Raw genomic sequence first — 22,545 nt, forward strand, 5'->3', positions numbered from 1 at the left:
AAGGTCTGCTGGGGGACCTCTGGGCCACATTCCCGTCTTGTGTCTTCGCAGAGCTAGCCAAGAAGACCAGAGGCGCTGAGCCCCAGAGACCACACACCCCAGCTCTCTGAGCAGACAGTCATGTCGACGTACTACAGGGCTTTGAAGTTCAGGAGGCATGCTCCAACCTCTACTCAACACCACCCAAAGGAAGACATGAACTTCCATCAGCAGCCACCAGGGCTACCGGGCGCAGCACTGGGGCAGACAATGAGTCCCCCACCCTGGCAGATGGGAGAGAGCAACCCGGACTTCCTTCCCAACAACTTCAATCAGCTGAATTTGGACCCTCAGCAGCCAGAAGCAGACGGGGGCCAACAGAGGTCAAAGGTAAGGTGAGAAGAGGGTGGGTCAGGAAGGGTGCATGGGTGGGTTGGGGTGTGTGTGGAGAGAAGTGTGTGTGTTAGTCACTCAGTCGTGTCCGACTCTTTGCGACCCCATGGACCGCAGCCCGCAAGGCTCCTCTGCCCATGGGATTCTCCAGGCAAGAGTATTGGGGATGGAACCTGGGTCTGCTGCACTGCAGGCAGATTCTTTACCATCTGAAAGAAGGTGGAGGGGTGGGGGGGAGTGGGGAATAAAACCTGCCAGTCTAGCCCAGTCCCCATAGCACAGCTGGTGTCCTCCCCCGCCCCCAACCTTCTGGTCACTTCCAACAAGCCCCAGGGGCAGACAGTCTCTGGGGCAGCAATGACCTTCCTGGACATGGATCTGGGGCCTCCGGTCTCCTGCCTGGGAGCTTTCCCTCCAGCTATGACTGCCACAGTCATCACTGCCAGCCGTCCCCCACCCCAGCCCTGCAGGCCCGGGGTGGGCTTCTCCCCTCCCTCCAGCTGGAAGCGCCTGCCCTCGCAGGGCCATCTCCCAACTCACACGGGCACCTCCACCTCCAGCCCACAGCAGTGGAAGCCAAGCCTCTGCAGGAACAAGCGTGGGGGCCTTGCCTCTGGCACACCCGGGTCCCCCTCTCACCCCTCCTGTCTCTAACCCAGCATGAGCAGATCCATCAGTTCAGCCGCAAATTCCAGAAAGCGGTGGGAGTCCATCAGAGACCAAGACTGTGAGTCTGTCTGTCTCCTCCAGGGGCCCGAAAACAACCTGTACAGAAAGTACGAGGAGAAGGTGCGGCCCTGCATTGACCTCATCGACTCCCTGCGGGCCCTGGGCGTGGAGCAGGACCTGGCCTTGCCCGCCATTGCCGTCATTGGGGACCAGAGCTCAGGCAAGAGCTCCGTGCTGGAGGCTCTGTCGGGGGTCGCCCTCCCCAGGGGCAGCGGTAAGTACTGCTGGAGCAGCCTCCTTCAAGCCACAGAGCATCCCAGGACCAGTAGGCTCAGGAGAGGTCACGAGAAGCCCCCCCTGGACCAGTGATGTGGGCAGGGGGTGGTAGTGGGTGTGGGCCTGGATGTTCCTGTTGCCCCTAGGTTCTGAGTCCTCTTTCACGTGTCAACAGTCATTGCTGGGCTTTGTATCAGTTGGTTTCTTTCTAGTCTTCTAAGACTCTAGAAACATTTCTATGTTAATTTTTCAGTTTCCGGTAACATGTAAAGTCTTTTTGAAGAATTTTCTCAAATTTGAGAAGCTACCAGCCAGGATCATGGTGTGATAAGACACAATGTTTCATTTTAAAAGAGAAATGTTTTTTGGTCATGTCTCAAGGCAAGTGGACTTTCAGCTTCTCAACAGGGGTCGAACCTGCACCCCCTGCATTGGGAGTGCAGAGTCTTAACCACGGGACCACCAAGGAAGTTCCTGTTTCCTCTCAAAAAAAAGAAGAAAATTTAAGCGTGTGTAGAATTAAGCATGGCAACCCACTCCAGTATTCTTGCCTGGAGAATCCCATGGACAGAGGAAACTGGCAGGCTACAGTCCGTGGGGTCTCAGAGTCGGACAGAACTAACTAATACTACTACTGCTATGATCGTCTGGGCCTCCCTGGTGGCTCAGCTGGTAAAGAATCTGCCTGCAGTGCAGGAGACCTGGGTCCACTCGCTGAGTTGGGAAGATCCCCGGGAGAAGGGCATGGCAACCCACCCCAGTACTCTTGCCTAGAGAATCCCACAGACAGAGGAGCCTGGCCAGCTACAGTCCATGGAGTCACAAAGAGCCAGACACAACTGAAGTGACTTAGCACGCATGCATTCAAGCACAGAATTAAAAAGCTGTCATACATTCTGACTATGAAAATAATTATAAAGGGGAAAAAAGGACGGACCTGGCACCCTAAATTGGGTAGTTTCCCCTGTCCTGATTCCCTCTCTCATACTCATCTTCTTCCAGCACTGCCCATCCGTCAAAAACAACAGGAACCCGGGGAGCCAGGGCTGCCTCCTGGGCACAGAGGAGGGTATGGGGGCTTCATGGACCCTGCACAGCCCTCAACAACCACCCAGACCAGGCGCCCCAGCCTGTGTGTCCTCCCAAGCATGGGCAGCCGGTCCTTTACTCCAGGGTCTCCTGTGAGATCCCCATCAGCCCAACTCTGGTGTGTGATGGAGTCAGAATAGGGACCAGTGGCTCCTCCTCTCCACCCTGGGTTCAGCATTTCCAGGAGAAAAGCAACAGAGCAAAGCGTCTGGAGGCCAGTGTGGCCATGGCAGTCTTGCGGGACAGGCAGGAGCCCCTTACAGGACAGTGCTTCGGGCTTCCGCCATGCCCGAGTGTGAGGGGCTGGGAGGGCTGGATGGGGTCGGGTAGATCTCACTGCTTCCCTCCCACTCCTACCCCCGTCCTGACCCTTGGCTGCCACCTGGACTGTGCCCGAGGCCTTTCTAGGGCCAGGGGTAATTAGTGGGGCTGGGCTGAGTCCTCCCTAGAGAGGGATACAGAGTTCAGACAAGGCCTGTGGGGACACTGGGGAGGATAAGAGCAAAGGGTAGGGCTTCCCTGGTGGTCCAGTGGTTAGAACTCCATGCTCCCAATTGAAGAGATGAGGATTCGATCCCTGGTCAGGGAACCAAGATTCTACATGCCTTGTGGTGCAGTCAGAAGGGAAAAGAAAAGGGCACCTGTGAATGCTTCTTTTTAACGGAAACTTACAGGCTGTTTGGGAAACTCTCTCTCAGGAATCATCACCCGGTGTCCACTGGTGCTGAAACTGACAAAGCGGGAGTGTGAATGGACGGGGAAAATCACCTACCGCAACGTGACGCAGCAGCTACACAACCCCTCCGAGGTGGAGCGGGAGATTCGCAGAGGTAGGGCCCTGCGGGCATGTGCAAGTCGGCTCCTTCCCCCGCTGGGGTCATCAGCGGTCACCCAGGCCTCTCCAGCTCCACAGCAAGCAGCATCTCTTCTTTCCAGGCTTTCCCACGTGCCGGCCCTCTGCCTTGCACTTGTCCCTCCTCCTTGCTACATAACCCTACCCTTTTGTGACTGTCAGTTTACCTGCCTCTCCTCTGGGAAGTGTCCCGGGCAGCACCCCTGCTCCAGCTACCCTGGTCAGTGCTGGGGACGTGTGTCCCAAGGGGCTGCTCTAACCTGAAGTGTCTGGTTGCCTGTGGCTGTATTCCTGTCCCCAAGCCGTGAGGTTTCCCCCAAGGCCAACCCCACCCACCCACCACTCCTAGAAGCACATCCAACTCTTGAGATCAGCCTGAGGTAACCACTGAATGAGAAGAAAGCTCAGTTGCTCCTGGAATGTCTTCCCAGGTGGCGCTAGTGGTAAAGAACCTGCCTGCCAATGCAGGAGACATAAGAGACACAGGTTTGATCCCTGGGTGGGGGAAGATCCCCTGGAAGAGGGCATGGTAACCCACTCTAGTATTCTTGCCTGGAGAATCCCATGAACAGAGGAGCCTGGTGGGCTACAGTCCATAAGGTCACAAAGAGTCAGACATGACTGAAGTAGCACGCACACATGCTCCTGGAATCTACTTCCATACCCACCCAGAGGGGACCCTGGAGGTCATCCCCTAGCAGCCCTGCCTCCAAGGTCCCTGAGCCTGCCCACGCCTCCCCAAGGCATCTTGCCCTTCCTGCACTCAAGCTGGACTCAGCCAGACAGGCAAAAATTCACTCTGATCATAACAGGAAACTCTGTGGCCATAGCTTCCATTCTAGGGAGATGGACTTACGTCTCTGCTGCTGCTGCTGCTAAGTCGTGTCCAACTCTGTGCGACCCCATAGAGGGCAGCCCACCAGGCTCCCCCATCCCTGGGATTCTCCAGGCAAGGACACTGGAGTGGGTTGCCATTTCCTTCTCCAATGCATCAAAGTGAAAAGTGAAAAGTGAAAGTGAAGTCGCTCAGTCGTGTACGACTCTTAGCGACCCCATGGACTGCAGCTTACCAGGCTCCTCTGCCCATGGGATATTCCAGGCAAGAGTACTGGAGTGGATTGCCATTGACTTATGCCTCACTGAGCAACAAACTTTGCATCTGAGGCTGGGGTTTTCGCATGACTTCTTGGGCTCAGCTCCCTGAGAACCCCATGTCTCCAGCTAGCTCACCAGAGGGATCACTCCCCAAATTGCAAGGTGCTGCCTCAATTCTAGATCCACCCCCAAAACGGGAACTTCCTGAGATCTTCACCTGGCAAGTTTCCTACCTTCAAATGATAAAAGCTCTGCACTGCCATGCCTGTTACGCCCGTCCTGTCCACATGTGCCCAGCACATCCTTCAGCGTGACTGAGATCTGCCCAGTCCCTCTCTAGCTGTGAGCTCTGTGGGCAGATCTGGGAGGGCATGTTCTGTGAACTTAGGTGAATGTTCTGTGTAAGGATGAGTAATGAGCATCTTTACAACAGCATCTCTAAAGCATCTATAGCATCTTGGCACTCTGGTCCACTGCAGGTAGGAGTATAAGTTGGTGCAACTACTTTGAAAAATTGACACTATATCCACTAAGGTTGTGTACACATCCCATGACACCTCAAAACTCTAATCCTGAGTATCACTTCAGTTCAGTCCCTCAGTCATTTCCGACTCTTTGTGACCCCATGAACTGCAGCACGCCAGACCTCCTTGTCCATCACCAACTCCCAGAGTTTAGCCAAACTCATATCCATTGAGTCAGTGATGCCATCCAACCATCTCATCCTCTGTTGTCCCCTTCTCCTCCTGCCCTCAATCTTTCCCAGCATCAGGGTCTTTTCAAATGAGTCAGCTCTTCACATCAGGTGGCCAAAGGATTTCAGTTTCACCTTCAACATCAGTCCTTCCAATGACCACCCAGAACTGATCTCCTTTAGGATGGACTGGTTGGATTTCCTTGCAGTCTCCAAGCGACTCTTGAGAGTCTTCTCCAACACCACAGTTCAAAAGCATCAATTCTTTGCCGCTCAGCCTTCTTTATCCCAAGTATACCCCAGCCAAAATGTGCACCCAAAGTCAGCTTCTAGAATCTCTATAGCAGCACTATTGTGATTCCCAGATGGTGCTGGTGGTAAAAGAATCTGCCTGCCAATGCAGGAGACATAATAGATTCAGTTCCTGGGTCGGGATGATCCTCTGGAGGAGAGCACAGCAACCCGCTCCAGCACTCTTGCCTGGAAAATCCCATGGACAGAGGAGCCTGGCAGGCTCCAGTCCATAGAATCGCAAAGAGTCAGACATGACTGAGTGACTTAGCAAGCAAGCAACTATGATTACCCATCCCCCACCCCCCAGCCCCAAACTCCAACACCCCACAGACTGGATCGAGACACAGAATGACAATGAAAAGGAACAGCCCTCAGCCACAAGCACCAGTATAAAGTATTCACACAAACGAAATGTTGAGCTGAGAAAGCGGCACCAAGAGAGGGCTTCCCCAAGGGGCTCAGCGATGAAGAATCCACCTGCAATGCAGGAGCCACAGGAGACTCTGGTTTGATCCCTGGGTCGGTAAGATCCCCTGGAGGAGGGCATGGCAACCCACGCCAGCAGTCTTGCCTGGAGAATCTCACAGATAGAGGAGCCTTGCAACGTACAGTCTATGGGGTCGCAAAGAGTCAGACATGACTGAGTGACTTAGCACACAGGCGCACATGCGTGATACCAAGAGAAGACGTAGTTTACGATTCCTTTTTGAATTAGGTGGGACCACAGGAACATGCTCTTCTTGTAGGTCAAAAGTGGTTATCTATCGGCAAATTCACTTAGCTCAGCCAAGTATAAGTACAAAAATGGGCAAAAGAGTAGATGCTGGTAAAGCTTAAGATAAGCACTATTTTACGCGAGGGCTAGTGATCCACAGGGAGAGAGGGGCTTTAGCAGGGTAGGGGGGCTGACCATGTTCTGTTTCTAGATATGTGTTTCTGTGACACCAATGGGTCCCGCCTGTGAAACTCACCAAGCCACAGGCTTAAGACAAGGGGTGCTTTCTTGTATGTATGATTCACTTCAATACAGAGTTACAAAATCATAGCTCAAGCAGTGACTGGGACTGATAGCTGAAGCAGGAAATGTTCACCAAGTAGCCTGGTTGCCATCACTCTCCCACTTCCTAATTCCTAAAGAATTAGGCAATTCATCAGGGCTGTGCTCAAATTGCCTCCCTGTTTCTCACCCTAGGACTGTCCCCTGATACAGGTGAGACACATAAATAGATGAGGGACATAAATCTGCCCACAGATTCCACTGCTTTTGCCTGGTTGGGTTCTTCATCCTGACTCAGGTTTTCTCCTCTCTTGGTTTCCACAGCCCAGAACATCATAGCTGGGAATGGAGTTGGCATCAGCCATGAGCTCATTAATCTGGAGGTCACCTCCCCTGAGGTCCCAGATCTGACCCTCATTGACCTTCCCGGCATCACCAGGGTGGCTGTGGAAAACCAGCCACAAGACATCGGACTGCAGGTGAGCCTCTCTGCAACTTGGGAGTGGGCCCCACGCTCAGCAGGGGGCACTTCTGAGGTCTCTGCCGGCAGCCCCCAGGGCTCTGGTGCACCTTCCCAGCCTGTACTCTGAGTAGGTGGGGAGGAGACTGCAGAGGAAAGTCTAGGGCTGGGGCCTCACACTTGGGTTCTGACAAGAGCCCGGCAGTCATGGAAACAGGCAAAGCTGACTCCGTAGGCCTGGAGGTGTATAATGCACACCCTGCCCAATGCTGTCCTGTGGGAATATGGACCCAGTGTTACCACTATCCTAATATTTAAAAGAAGCCAGACATTGGAGTTTTACATGGGATCTGCCGATTTTAGCCGCAAGTTTTAAAAATAATACCACGTAAGTCAATCAGGACACAGATTGTGATCTCAGGCTGGGGACAAGAAGGCTGGTACAGTGGAGGCATGAGAACTGCAGAGCAGCTCTGACTGATACAAACCAACAGCTGCTGAGCCTGGGGCTTCTTTACCAAAGATCTTCCCACTTAAGGTTGCCTGAGAACAGTCATCACAGGGATGCCGGAATCACACCTGATCTCTGGCTGGGTCCACCCTGAGACCAGCCTTGTCAAGCCTTGCTGAGACAGCTCACACGGAGGCCAAGGAGGCAAGGATGGTCTCAGAATCAGGGTTGTTGTCCAGGGTGTAAAGGGACGGGACAGAGGAGAGGGAGAAGATGAAACCCTCTTCCCCTGAGACTGAGGTCACAGCTGCCCTCTTGCCTTTTCCGAGGAGGGGGCGGGGCACTGCCAGAGTTGGGAACCCAATTACAGCCCAACTAAGACCATGGCAGTCCCTCTTGGATGGGTCTCTGCTGGCCCCATTGTCTTAGGCACTTGATTACTCTTTTTTCCTCAACATCCAGATCACCATTCTCTGTCTCTGGGAGCCTTGTAATTAGGTCATTCCCCTTCCTGAGTTAAAGGACTCATTCCACACTTCTTTCCCTGCTTCACTCAGCAAATGTGTGGAATTTCCCAGGGCATGACAAAAATGCTTGCCTGGGGTTAGAGCATGCCTCTTCCTCCTGCCGTCAGCTCAGAAGCATCCCAGGGAAGATCTGTCGAGGAAAGAGGGGTCTCATCTGACCACGGGAATCAGGGAGCCTTTGGGAAAGAAGAAATACCAGTGATGAGCTCTGGAGGATAAGCAGGACGTCAACAGAGAGCTCAATGAGGGCAGCTGGTCAGACATTCTAGAGGAAGGGCATAGGCTAATCCAAAGCGCAGAAGTGTAAAAACTGGGTGGTGCTCCGGGATGACCAGCTGTGCTCTTGGGTGACCAGAGATGTGCTCTTCCTTTGTGACTCCCTGGCATCAGATCAAGGCACTCATCAAAACGTACATCCAGAGGCAGGAGACCATCAACTTGGTGGTAGTCCCCTGCAACGTGGACATCGCCACCACGGAGGCACTGAGCATGGCCCAGGAGGTGGACCCCGATGGAGACAGGACCATAGGTAAGAAGAAAGCACCGACAGGAAGCCGGGGGAGACCCCTCAGATATTTAGAAGGTCCTGGATGTAATAGCCCTGTTAGAGGTGCCCACATCCTGCATCAAATACGAACTCTGTTCCCAGGGAAACTCCGTGGGCTCAGGGTGCAGTTGCACACAGCAGACGGGCCACCCTCACTCATGGTCAGGGCTAGATGTATGGCCAATACCTGAAGGTTCTTTGCCCTCCTTCCTATTGTCCCTTATTTGCATTCTCAACCTATTCTGGATAGGGGGAGAGAGATGCCTTATTTTGTCTCCCACAATGGTCCAGAAAGGAGGAAATGACTGGCCCATCAACTCTGCAAGTCCAGAGGAAAAATTCTTGTAAGTCTTTGGTTCATGGAAAAGATCTCACCAGGGCATGTATGAACATATTCAGGGAATACACTTCCAGGTTTACACTGGAGCACAGGTGTCTACAGAGTTTATATTCAAGTAGAACTCTTCCTTGGGGAGATGGGTTCTCTTAAATTCCTTTATTAAAAATGTCCCCTGCAGAAGGCATTATAGGGGATTTGGTTTAAGAGCACAGATTGCCTGGGTTTCAATCCTTGCTCTACAACTTACTGGCTACATATCCTGGGGCAAATGAGAGCTGCTATTTTAAAAATTCTAATATTATTACTTAATATCACTTCTCTCCAATCACTTCACTTACCCATCAAATTTACCTTCCTGAAAGTGTGCCAGTCATTTTCTTTGACTAAATGGACACCCAGTATATTACTGCTTTTTCCACTTGTTTTTCCAACAAATACCCAGGTTTCCAGTAAGGATAAAAATAACAGTAGGGGAATACAACTCGAGTTTAATGTATTATTATATTCCAGACTAGACTTGTACCCTGTTACCTGCTGACTTCTACAGGTGTCTAGAACACATTGAACCAGAGAGAAAACTCAAGTTTGGGGTCCTCCACTATTATGCAATCATAAGTCATTAGGGATGTCTCATTAATGACCACAGAAGATAGTTTCATCTTTTAAGTAGATAGATCTATTTGGATATCAATATCTTTATAGAAATTGAGTAATACTTCTTACTAGTAGTTTTCTGTTCTTCTCATGGGGCTTCCCAGGTGGCTCAGTGGTTAAAAAAAAAAAAAAAAAATCGGCCTGCCAGTGCAGAAGACACGAGAGACATGGGTTTGATCCCTGGGTGGGGAAGATTCCCTGAAGAAAGGAATGGCTACCCGCTGCAGCATTCATTAGCCACAAACTCTGATAATCTGTAAGCTTTCACTATATACTAAGTATTATTGTGGTAAATTCAGTTAGGTACTATACACAAAGAGTATACACAAAAAGGTCTTAGTATATTCCAAACAGCCTTATAACATTGTGCAAATTTCCCATGCATTCAAGGTTAAGTATAGAAATAGAGAAAAGTATGCTAAGCTTAAAAAAGAAATGGAATATACACTCAAGTACATAGCAGCCAAAAGGTGGAAGCAAACCCAGCATCCATCAAGAACACAGTCACTTGGAATTCAAAGCCTTCAGTCCAGTGTGAGCGGCAGGAGTAAGGGCAGGAGAGTGGGAGAGGAAGGCAGGGACGATCTCAAAGGAGGTACCGCCAAAGGGGCAGAGTGAGTCTGTGATAGGAGACCCTAGACAGTCACAGACCCTCCGTACAGTAGGGAATGATGTGCTTTTGGAGACATGGTGACGGAGTGAGTTGGTTCTGATGATGCACGCTGCCTTAGTGTCGGGGACTCAGCGGGCACTCGAGAGACATTTGTTAAATAAATTACACAAGGCAGTCAATGAGTTGAGTGACTGGATGAGCAAATAAAAATACAAATAAGAGGAATGACAATGGAATGAAAGAATGAGCTGAGAGGCACTGGGCAGAAAAGGCTCTTGGTCATAACAATCTTGATAAAGAAGAAGAAAGTTGGAGACATCATAATTCCTGGTGTCAAGTATATTACAAAGCGACTGTGATTAAAACAGTATGGTGCTAGCAAAAAGACAGACATACAGATCTGCGCAACAGAATAGCAAGCCCAGAAATAAATTCGTGTCTATAGAGTTAGCTGATTTGGGACCAAAGTGGTAAGAATATACAATGGGAAAATGATACTCTGCTGGGCTTGGCCAAAAAAGACCCCGTAGCCTAGCAGTGTTCAATATATTTGAAGATAAAATTGACCTTTCCATTGCCCTCCTCTAATTATCTCACAGGGATCCTGACCAAACCAGACCTGGTGGACAAGGGCACCGAGAAAGGTGTCCTGAAGGTCATGCAGAACCTCACCTATCATCTCAAGAAGGGGTATATGATCGTGAAGTGCCGGGGCCAGCAGGATATCACCAACAAGCTGAGCTTGGCAGAGGCAACCAGGAAAGAAGTAATGTTCTTTCAGACACATCCGTATTTCAGGTAAGATTCTTTATGACAGTCTTGGACTCCATGGAAACCAGCCCTGCCTACCAGAATTGGCCAAGATGATCACCATATTTAAAAATTATACAATTAACATCAGTTCAGTTCAGTCTCTCAGTCATGGCCAACTTTGTGATCCCATGGACTGCAGCACGCCAGGCCTCCCTGTCCATCAATAACTCCTGGAGTTTACTCAAACTCATGTCCATTGAGTCAGTGATGCCATCCAACCATCTCATCCTCCGTCAACCCCTTCTCCTTCTGCCTTCAATCTTTCCCAGCATCAGGGTCTTTTCAAATGAGTTAGCTCTTCACATCAGGTGGCCAAAGTATTGGAGTTTCAGCTTTAACATCAGTGCTTCCAATGAACATTCAGGACTGATCTCCTTTAGGATGGACTGGTTGGATCTCCTTGCAGTCCAAGGAACTCTCAAGAGTCTTCTCCAACACCACAGTTCAAAAGCATCAGTTCTTTGGCACTCAGCTTTCTTTATGGTCCAACTCTCACAACCATACATGACCTACTGGAAAAACCATAGCTTTGACTAGATGGATCTTTGTCAGCAAAGTATTGTCTCTGCTTTTTATTATGCTGTCTAGGTTGGTCATAACTTTTCTCCCAAGGAGCAAACGTCTTTTAATTTCACAGCTGCAGTCACCATCTGCAGTGATTTTGGAGCCCAAAAAAATAAAGTCTGTCACTTTCCCCATCTATTTGCCATGGAGTGATGAGACTGGATGCCATGATTTTAGTTTTCTGAATGTTGAACATTAAGCCAACTTTTTTACTCTCCTCTTTCACTTTCATCAAGAGGCTCTTTAGTTCTTCTTTGCTTTCTGCCATAAGGGTGGTGTCATCTGCATATCTAAGGTTATTGATATTTCTCCCTACAATCTTGATTCCAGCCTGTGCTTCATACAGCCCAGCATTTCTCATGATGTACTCTGCATAGAAGTTAAATAAGCAGGGTGACAATATACAGCCTTGACATACTCCTTTTCCAATTTGGAACCAGTCTGTTGTTCCATGTCCGGTTCTAACTGTTGCTTCCTGACCTGCATACAGATTTCTCAAGAGGCAGGTCAGGTGGTCTGGTATTCCCATCTCCTTCAGAATTTTCCATAGTTTATTGTGATCCACACAGTCAAAGGCTTTGGCATAATCAATAAAGCAGAAATAGATGTTTTTCTGGAACTCTCTTGCTTTTTCAATGATCTCTTGTTCTTGGCAATTTGATCTCCTGTTCCTCTGCCTTTTCTAAAATCAGCTTGAACATCTGCAAGTTCACGGTTCACATACTTTTGAAGCCTGGCTTGGTGAATTTTGAGCATTACTTTACTAGCATGTGAGATGAGTGCAATTGTGCTGTAGTTTGAGACTTTCTTTGGCATTGCCTTTCTTTGCAGTTGGAATGAAAACTGATATTTCCAGTCCTGTGGCCACTGCTGAGTCTTCCAAATTTACTGGCATGTTGAGTGCGGCACTTTCACAGCATCATCTTTTAGAATTTGAAATAGCTCAACTGGAATTCCATCACCTCCACTAACTTTGTTTGTATTGATGTTTCCTAAGGCCCACTTGACTTTACATTCTAAGATGTCTGGCTCTAGGTTAGTGATCACACCATCATGATTATCTGGGTCATGAAGATCTTTTTTGTACAGTTATTCCGTGTATTCTTGCCACCTCCTCTTAATATCTTCTGCTTCTGTTAGGTCGATACCGTTTCTGTCCTTTATCGAGCCCATCTTTGCATGAATTGTTCCCTTGGTATCTCTAATTTTCTTGAAGAGATCTCTAGTCTTTCCCATTCTATTGTTTTCCTCTATTTCTTTGCACAGATCACTGAGGAAGGCTTTCTTTTCTCTCCTTGCTATTCTTTGGAACTCTGCATTCAAATGGGTATAACTTTCCTTTTCTCCTTTGCTTTTTGCTTCTCTTCTTTTTCACAGCTATTTGTAAGGCCTCCTCAGACAGCCATTTTGCTTTTTTGCATTTCTTTTTCTTGGGGATGGTCTTGATCCCTGTTTGCTGTCACGAACCTCCATCCATAGTTCTTCAGGCACTCTGTCAGATCTAGTCCCTTGAGTCTATTTCTCACTTCCACTGTATAATTGTAAGGGATTTGATTTAGGTCATACCTGAATGGTCTAGTGGTTTTCCCTACTTTCTTCAATTTAAGTCTGAATTTGGCAATAAGGAGTTCTTGATCTGAGTCACAGTCATCTCCTGGTCTTGTTTTTGCTGATTATATAGAGCTTCTCCACCTTTGGTTCCAAAGAATATAATCAATCTGATTTCAGTGTTTACCATCTGGTGATGTCCATGTGTAGAGTCTTCTCTTGTGTTGTTGAAAGAGGTGTTTGCCCTTGTGTGTGTTCTCTTGGCAAAACTCTATTACCCTTTGTCCTGCTTCATTCTGTACTCCAAGACCAAATTTGCCTGTTACTCCAGATGTTTCTTGACTTCCTACTTTTGCATTCCAGTCCCTTATAATGAAAAGGACATCTCTTTTGGGTGTTAGTTCTAGAGGGTCTTGTTGATCTTCATAGAACCATTCAATTTCAGCTTCTTCAACATTACTGGTTGGATTACTGTGATATTGAATGGTTTGCCTTGGAAACGAACAGAGATCATTCTGTCGTTTTTGAGATCACATCCGAGTACCGCACTTCGGACTCTTTTGTTTACTACGATGGCTACTCCATTTCTTCTAAGGGATTCTTTCCCACGATAATAGATATAATGGTCATCTGAGTTAAATTCACCCATTCTAGTCCATTTCAATTCGCTGATTCTTAAAATGTCGACATTCACAATTAGCATAACCAACTGTTTTCATTAGTTTGGTATTAAATGCATTGGCTTACTTAAATCATTTTTTCTTGAATTCTGATGATGACATTGATTAAAAATTGAAGTCGAGTATTTCATAGGGCAAGGGTCCCCAACCCCCAGGCCATGGACCTTTGCAGGTCTGTGGGCTCTTAGGAACTGGGCCACAAAGCAGAAGGTGACTGATAGGCAAGCGAGTGAAGCTTTATCTGTATTTACAACTGCTCCCCATTGCTTACATTACCACCTAAACTCCATCTCCTGTCAGATCAACAGCAGTGTTAGGTTTTCATAGATGCACAAACTCTACTGTCAACTGCAGATGTGAAGGATCTCGGTTTCAAGATCCTTATGAGAATCATCCCCAAACCGTTCCCCTCTGTGGAAAAATTGCCTTTCAGGAAACCAGTCCCTTGTGCCAAAACGGTTGGGGACCACTGTCCTAGGGCATAGCACACTTTGGTTTCCCAAAATGTTTTCCCTTGCTCTCTCTTTTGAGTCCCACAATATCTTGAAAGACATTGGGATTTTTTTCCATTGAACTGGATACTTTTTTCCTTTCCTTTTATTTAGGAACTTGCTGTTCCTGAACCATGGGGGAGAGGGTAATAAGATATAGTGGTCACTCCTACTTTAAGGAGAGACTGTGGGAAATTGGTGAATTTTTGCAGACCTGCTTTACTACTTATTCTGTGCCTTTAGGAGATGGCTCAGCCCCTCTGAGCTTCTGCTTTTTCATCTGCTCAGAGAGTCCTGCTACTGCTTCATGGGATTAGGTTTAGGATTAAATAACATGCAGATGTTCTGGCTAGTACACCATAAATATCACCTTGGTTCCTTCTTTCTCTCTGCTCCGGCCCTGAAGGAAAGAAACGGAAGGGTTTCAGAAGTATTGAGGGTTACAGCAGAGAAGACTGCCTCCAAGCAAAGAGAAGATTCCGTAACAATCACACACGTCGTTTTCAACCTTGAGCGAGCAACACAATTTGTGGGTTATTGTTGTTCAGTCACTCAGTTGTGTCCAACTCAATGTAAGCCTGTGGATTATAGCACGCCAGTCTTCCCTGTCCTTCACTATCTCCCAGAGTTTGCTTAAACTCATGTCCATTGAGTCGGTGATGCCATCCAACAATCTCATCCTCTGTCATCCCCTTCTCCTTCTGCCTTCAATCTTTCCCACCATCAGGGTCTTTTCCAGTGAGTCAGCTGTTCATATCGGGTGGCCAAAGTATTGGAGCTTCAGCGTCAACATCAGTCCTTCCAATGAGTATTCAAGTTTGGTTTCCTTTAGGATTGACTGGTTTGATCTCCTCGCTGCCCAAGGGACTCTCAAGAGTCTTCTCCAGCATCACCATTTGAAAGCACCAACTCTTCAGTGCTCAGTCTTCCTTATGGTCCAGCTCTCACATCCTTACATGACAACTGGAAAAACCACAGCTTTGACTTTACAGATCTTGCTGGCAAAGTGAAGTCTCTGCTTTTTAATATGCTGTCTAGAGTTGTCATAGTTTTTCTCTCAAGGACCAGTTTGTGGGAGAGTTTGTTAAAATTCAGCTAGCTGTGCCATCCCAGAGTTTCTGAGTTCTAAGGTAGGCCTCCAGACTTTCTAACAAGTTCCCAGACTTTCCTGGTGGCTCAGCAGGTACAGGATCCACCTGCAATGCCGAAGACTTGAGAGACTTGAGTTTGATCCCTGGGTCAGCGAGGTCCCCTGGAGGAGAAAAAATGGCAACCTACTCCAGTATTCTTGCCTAGAAATCCCATGGACCCGGGAGCCTGGCAAGCTACAATCCAAAGTGTCTCAAAGAGTCACATGGCAGTGACCAAGCACAAGCACAACAATTTTCCAGTTGAGGTCAATGTTGCTGGTCCTGGGACCACACTTTGAAAGCCACTGTTCAAGGTCTTTGGGAAAGTTAAGGCTTGGATGAAAAAGTGTGCTGAAGTGCTTGTCACTGAACATCTGTGCTTCAATCCTTGTGTGCCCAAGTGCTGGGACTCAGCTCTTTTGCAGCAAAGATGCTCGCAGTAGCACTGGAAAAAATGATCCTACTGGGTGCTTCGTGAATTTATGTTAAAGGTGAACACCTTGCAGCCAGACCACCTGGTCTGTGACTCTGGGCAAGCTGTTTAACATTCCCATGCCTTTGCCTTTTGCTCTGTAAAACTGTTGTTCAATGATTAAATATTTGTAAAGCCCTTAGAATGGAGTAGGCACTTAGTATGGACCATGTAAACATTTTTTTAATTTAATTTTATTATGGAAAGAACATTTAACGTGAGGTTCACCCTCCTAACAAATATTTAAGTGCACAATGTGGTATTGTTAACTACAGGCACGATATTGTTCGGCAGCTCTCTAGAATGTGTTTATCTTTCGTAACAGAAACTTTTTGCCCTTCGATTAGCACTCTTCATTTCCTCCTCCCCACAATACCTGGCAACCACCATTCCACTCTCTGATTGCCTGAGTCTGACTGTTTTAGATAGAGCACATAAATGGAATCATGTAGTATTTGTCTTTCTGTGACAAATTTCACTTAGCATAACATTTTCAAGGTTAATTCATGTTGTCACATACTGCAAAATTTCCTTCTTGTGAAATGCTGAATTATATCCTTTTGCATGTATCTACAATTTTTAATCCATTTATCTTTCCATGAACATTGAGGTTGTTTCCACATCTTGGCGCTTGTGAATGGTGCTACAGTGAACAGAGGGGCCCTAATAAATCTGTGAGATCTTGATTTCAATTCTTTTGAGTAAATGCCCAGAAGTGGGATTGCTAGAGCCATTTTTAATTTTTTACAGTACTTCATTACTGCTTTCCATAGAGGCTGCATCATTTTGAGTTCCCATCAACAGTATACTAGTGTTTCAGTTTCTCCACATCCTTGCCAACACTTGTCTTTTTTTTTTAAATATCATCCTAACTGATATGATGTGATATTAAATTGTGGTTTTGATTTGCATTTCCCAGATAATTAGTGATGCTGATCATCTTTCCATGTGCCTTTTAGGAAATCTCCATTTGAGTCTTTTAGCCCATGTTTACATTGGGTTATTAGGGTTTATTTGCTATTGAATTGTGGAATTCCGTGCATATTTTGAAAATTAACCCCTTATCAGGTGCATGGTTTTGCAAATGTTCTCTCCCATTTTGTAGGTCGCCTTTTCCTTCGTCAATGGCTTGCTTGCAGTGCTGAAGGTTTTGGTTTGGCATCGTCCTGCTAGTCTATCTTTGCTTTTGTTGCCCGTGCTTTTAGTGTCATATTCATGAAATCATTTCCAAGATCCATATGATGAAGATGTTCCCCCAGGTTTTCTTCCAGGAGTTTTACAGTTTGGGGTTTTACATTAAAGCCTTTAATCAATTTTCAGTTGACTTTTGTGTCTAGCGTAAGAAGAGGCTCCATTTTGCTATGGATATCTAATTTTCCCAACACCATTTGTTGAAGAGGTTATCCTTTTCCTATTGTGTATTCTTGGCACTTTTGCAAAAATCAGTTAACTGTATATGCATGGATTCATTTCTGGGCTTGCGATTCTGTCCCATTGGTCTATGCTGTTGCTGTTTAGTCACTAAGTCATGTCCAACTCTTTGCAACCTCATGGACTGTAGTCTTCCAGGCTCCTCTGTCCATGGAATTTTCCAGACAAGAATGCTGGACTATATCTGTCTTTATTCTAGCACCATACTGCTTTAATTATAGTAGCTTTGCAATATAGTTTAAATCAGAAATATGATGTCTCTAGCTTTCTTCTTCTTTATCAAGACTGATACATCTAATCAGGGATAAATATTTGCTATAAGAAATAAAATACTACTTTGGGCAAATCACTTAACCTCTATGAAATTGTATTGTTCTGCTTTTCCTGAAAAATGACTTACCACCTGAGTTTATTGGGACACAAAAAGCAAAAAAAGTAACCTCTCTAGTACTAGACTTGCCCAGGTGTGATCTTGCTCCTTAATTATCAACTGTCTTCATGTACCACCTGGCTCTTCTGATGGTGTGTGTCACTCCAAGGAACTGAGCTCATCTACCCACTTATAAGGTGCAGTGCTGGAAAGTAAGCCTATGGGCCCTTCTCAAATTCATGTGTGCTCCGTCTTGTTTCAGAGTTCTTCTGGATGAAGGAAAGGCCACGGTGCCTCTTCTGGCAGAAAGACTTACCACCGAGCTCATCTGGCACATCAATGTGAGTCAGTAGTTTAAGTTGCAAGCTATAAAAAAACATGACAGCCTTGGGTACTTCCCTGGTGGCCCAGTGGTTAAGACTTAACCTTCCAATGCAGGCGATACAGGTTCAGTCTCTAGCTAAGATCCCACATGCCTTATGGCCAGTAAGCCAAAACATAAAAGAGAAGCAGTATTGTAACAAATTCAATAAAGACTTTAAAAATTATCCACATCAAAAAACAAATCTTAAAAAAGACATGACAGCCTGTCCATGTCACTTTCTTAGTCATGGGTTGACTAGGACACTCCAGTGAAATGTCCAAACCAGTAGATAAATAAGAACATTTTGAAAACCAGATCACTCCTGGTCAGAGGCTCACAAAAGAGCTTCTGAAACAGAAAAGCAATAACTGCATAGTGTTGAAATGAATAGTTGAATCTGTCAATTTGGGGCAAGTAAAAAGAGAAGGAAAATGCTAACACCAGGTTAGCAGTGTAAAAAAGAGTGAATATCGAGTTAGCAAATTTTTAATAGTTTGAAATGGCAACCCACTCCAGTATTCTTGCCTGGAAAATCCCATGGATGGAGGAGCCCAGTAGGCTACAGTCCATGGGGTCGCAAAGAGTCGGATATGACTGAGAGACTTCACTTCTAACAATTCACAGTATAAAAATCACTTTCCTTTGAGACTTCTTGATGGAACACTAATGGAACACTTCTTGATGGAAGACTTCACCTTCCAATGCAGGGGTGCAGGTTGGATCCCTGGTCAGGGAACTGAGTTCCCAAGTGCTTCGAGGCCAAAACTCCAAAGCATAATACAGAAGCAATCTTGTAACAAATTCAATAAAGACTTTTAAAGTGCTTCACCTCAACAAGTCTTTAAACAATAAATTAAAGATATAAATATAAAACATTTTCCTAGCTTTAAACTTTTAGGAAATAAATGTTCAGTTTTCAGTGATTCTCAAAATAAGAAAACCACAGACAAAGTTCTCATGATGTCATTGAAGGGGAACTCTGGCTTAGTGCTTATTGAGAAATAGAATATTTATAGCCATCACCATCACCACTGTGGGCTCCAGGACTGGGCACCAGCCACTGCATCCGCACACACCCATCAAGAGGATGACTTGAGAATTGGACCATAAAGAAGGCTGAGCACCAAAGAATTGAGGCTTTCAAATTGTGGTGCTGGAGAAGACTCTTGAGAGTCCCTTGGACAGCAAGGAGAGCAAATCAGTCAATCCTAAAGGAAATCAAACCAGAATAGTCATTGGAAGGACTGAGGCTGAAGCTGAAGCTACAATACTTTGGCCATCTGATGTGAAGGGCCGACTCATTGGAAAAGACCCTGGTGCTGGAAAAGATTGAAGGCAAGAAGAGAAGGGGGCTACAGAGGATGAGATGGTTGGATAGCATCACTGACTCAATGGACATGAGTTTGAGCAAACTCCGGGAGATAGTGGAGAACAGGGAGGCCTGGCATGCTGCAGTCTGGGCAGTTGCAAAGAGCGGGACACAACTTATAGAGTGAAGAACAACAAATCAAGAGGATAATGGCCAGAAATAATGGAAAGAAGTGGCAGGTGTCCATACTAAAAATAGTCCTCCGATTAAAAATATTAAACCCACGCAAGCTACTCAAGGACCTTTCGCATCAAAATAGCCCTCTGAGACCACAGTAGATAATCATATCTCCTAAACTCTCTGAGTAAGAGACATACAAGTAAAATGAAGATGCAGAAGAGCAACTCTCAATTAAAAGGCCAAGAGAATGCCCCTGAAAGAACAAAGAAACAGACTTCTTTAGTCTGATGGGTGCCGAGTTCAAAAGGGAGATAATGCTGGAGGAATTAAGAAAGGCTATGGATAGAAATGCAGGTTACTGTAAAAAAGGAACTAAAAACTATAAAGAGGAGCAAAAAATAAAATTCATTTGCCAAGATGAAAGCTGATCTAAAGACAATAAATAGAAGAATGAATAATGAAGAAGGATAAACAAGTGATCTGGAAGATAGAATAATGGAAATCACTCAGAACAATAGAGAGAAAGCCAAATGATAAATGGAATATTTGTCATGCTTGCCTGAACCATTGTACATGAGAAGATGAACCTTGAGAACAGAGGTAGAACCTAGGGGCTGGATCCCAGTCCGTGCTAAATTGCATGTTGCATGGAAACAATGCATTCTTTTGAACCAAAAAACGCATACTCAAAATATTTGTTTGTAGAGGGGCAGCATTTCTCAAACTGTGTTTGGTGCTTGTGGTAAAGAACGTGCTTGCCAATGCAGGAGACAGATGTAAGAAATGTGGGTTAGATCCCCGGGTTGGGAAGATTGCCTGGAGGAGGGCACAGCAACCCACTCCAGTATTCTTGCCTGGAGAATTTTTGCCTAACACACAGTTAGGCAAAAATGTTACCTAGAAAAACTTTTTAAATTCATATTCCTGGGCCCTGGCTGAGCTTCTGAGTCAGTAGGTCTGGGGTGGGGCCCATGAATTTGTTTTTCTCAGGTGATCTTTGGAAACATACTTGGAGAAGTACTGATTCTGGGGAAATCCCTTCAGTTTGCAGCAGAGAATTTTAAAAGATATAACCCTGTCTAAAAACTATGCTGCTAGTACTAAATCACTTCAGTCGTGTCCAACTCTTGGCGACCCTATGAACTTGTAGCCTAGCAGGTTCCTCTCTCCATGGGATTCTCCAGGTAAGAATACTGGAGTGCGTTGCTGTGCCCTCCTCCAGGGGATCTTCCCAACCCAGGGATCTAACTCACATTTCTTACGTCTGTCTCCTGCATTGGCAAAGCAGTTTCTTTACCACTAGCACCACTGGGGAAGCCCATCTAAAAGCTATATCTCCTATCTAATTGAGAAAAGCATCTTTCTTAAAAAAAGATGTTATATTTTGATAATTTTTTATAACAGTTCTTAACATTTAAATATTGCACTTTAAATTTTGAATTTCAGTTTTGTACTATTTTCAACTAATCTTTAAAATTTATATCAAGACACAATGGTGATCGTTTGAAATATCAGGAAAAAGATTAATACATTTCTGCCTACAGATACAAACTGTCCAAAGAGAGAGAGGATGAGACCTTATCAACTTCTTGGTACGCTACTCCACAAACTTCCTCTAAATCCCAATAGCTCATTCTGCCTGGCTGACTACGCTAACGTCCTTCACTCAGATATCTTTACCTGCAGTTTTTACCTGCTCGGGCTGTAAAGGTGTGAGCAACTGTGAAGTGAAGTCTGCTGCTTACCACTTCAGTGATGATATCAAACAGTTTGTCTCTCTGAGCCTTTTCCTCTCTTGTGAAAAATAGGCAACGAAGTCACATGCTTTGTACCACAGTGCCGGGCTTCACTAAGATGTAAAGGACTTGGAATGATGCTCAACCCAAAAACAACCCTCCTCGGTGCCCCTCTCCATCGTTCCTGCTCCTCCACTTTGTTAAATTGTCATCAGCAACATGGACTGCTTTGGACTTTTGCCAGCCGACACCGACACAAAGGCATAACCTCTTCCAAAGCACCATTTATCAGTTTATAACACTCAAATGTTATAGGGAACATTTCATTAAAGAAACCTTCCATTATATTCAAAGGTACTTGTTATCTCAACAAAAGCTCTGAGTCAAACAAACAAAAAAACCCAAACTGGTCACCACTGGATTCCCTCCCAACTCTGGTCACATGACGGGAACTACAGAATTCTCAATACCAGATCATTCAAACATTGCATCCCAAGTCCTCCTTGAGTTCTTAGCAGGAATTGTGCTCAACAAGAGTCACAGGATAATCGAAACTGAATGCTTTCAAGTGGGACTCTGCCCATACACCTAAGATACCTGTCAGCTAATTTCAGCAGGCAGCAGCATTTCATTGTTTGCTCTTATTTAGTTCAGGGAAGATCCCCTGGAGAAGGAAATGGCAATACTGTCCAGTATTCTTGCCTGGGAAATCCCAGAGACGCCTGGTGGGCTATAGTCCCTGGGGTCACAAAAGAGTCAGATAGGACTTAGCGACTTAAAAACAAAAAAAGTTCATCAAGCTGTAGCCTTTCATTGCTTTCTCTTATTTTGTTCAGAAATCGCTCCCCTTGTTAGAAAACCAAATAAAGGAGAAACACCAGAGGGCGACAGAGGAGCTGCAGCAGTACGGGGACGACATTCCCAGCGATGAAGGGGATAAAATGTTCTTCCTCATCGAGGTGAGGATTACCCAGGACTCCCCGTTGCCCTGCCCTCCTCGCTTCTCATGCAGTGGCCGGTGTGGGGAAGGGGTTGGGGGTGGGGGGTGTATGAGGTGGCTGGTGGGTCATCTCACCCCCTTGGAGCCCCAGCCCCCACACCACCATGCATAGCTGATCCAGATCCCTGCTCTTTAATATAATTACAGCACAGATTGATGATTTTATCTCATCTTTTCAGAAAATTAAGGTATTTAATGAGGACATTGAAAAGTTAATAGAAGGAGAAGAAATTGTAATAGAGACAGAGTCTCGCTTATGTAACAGAATCAGAGAGGAGTTTACAAGATGGGTACTCATACTTACCACCAATATCGAAAAAGGTAAGTCCTGGGACAGGGCTTTTCCAAAAGCAGCATCACGTTTACCAAGACCAGAAGCTACTTCTGGCACATAAAAATTGTGCGAAGAGCCAACTGTGCCCACACTAGGGACCTCTTAGTATCTATAACAGCTTCCCGGCCATTCTTGTGGAGCACGGCCTTCGCCAATTCAATAGTAGACCATTCCACCACCTACTTCCAACTA

General features: G+C 46.1%; 1 protein-coding gene across 2 annotated transcripts in view; it reads left to right on the plus strand.

The window, feature by feature from the left end:
- Nucleotides 1–22,545, plus strand: part of MX2 (MX dynamin like GTPase 2) — a 39,304-nt gene that overhangs the window by 6,864 nt on the left and 9,895 nt on the right. For both annotated transcript variants that reach the window (XM_018051642.1, XM_018051644.1), the window contains exons 3-11: nucleotides 52–369; nucleotides 1,123–1,315; nucleotides 3,105–3,236; nucleotides 6,664–6,818; nucleotides 8,168–8,306; nucleotides 10,531–10,729; nucleotides 17,693–17,771; nucleotides 21,856–21,978; nucleotides 22,199–22,340. In XM_018051642.1, the coding sequence (XP_017907131.1) occupies nucleotides 121–369; nucleotides 1,123–1,315; nucleotides 3,105–3,236; nucleotides 6,664–6,818; nucleotides 8,168–8,306; nucleotides 10,531–10,729; nucleotides 17,693–17,771; nucleotides 21,856–21,978; nucleotides 22,199–22,340 (1,411 nt within the window). In that variant the 5' untranslated portion in view covers nucleotides 52–120. The remainder of the gene's footprint in view (nucleotides 1–51; nucleotides 370–1,122; nucleotides 1,316–3,104; nucleotides 3,237–6,663; nucleotides 6,819–8,167; nucleotides 8,307–10,530; nucleotides 10,730–17,692; nucleotides 17,772–21,855; nucleotides 21,979–22,198; nucleotides 22,341–22,545) is intronic.

This window comes from Capra hircus, chromosome 1, assembly GCF_001704415.2.
Source record: "Capra hircus breed San Clemente chromosome 1, ASM170441v1, whole genome shotgun sequence".
Taxonomy (NCBI): Eukaryota; Metazoa; Chordata; class Mammalia; order Artiodactyla; family Bovidae; genus Capra; species Capra hircus.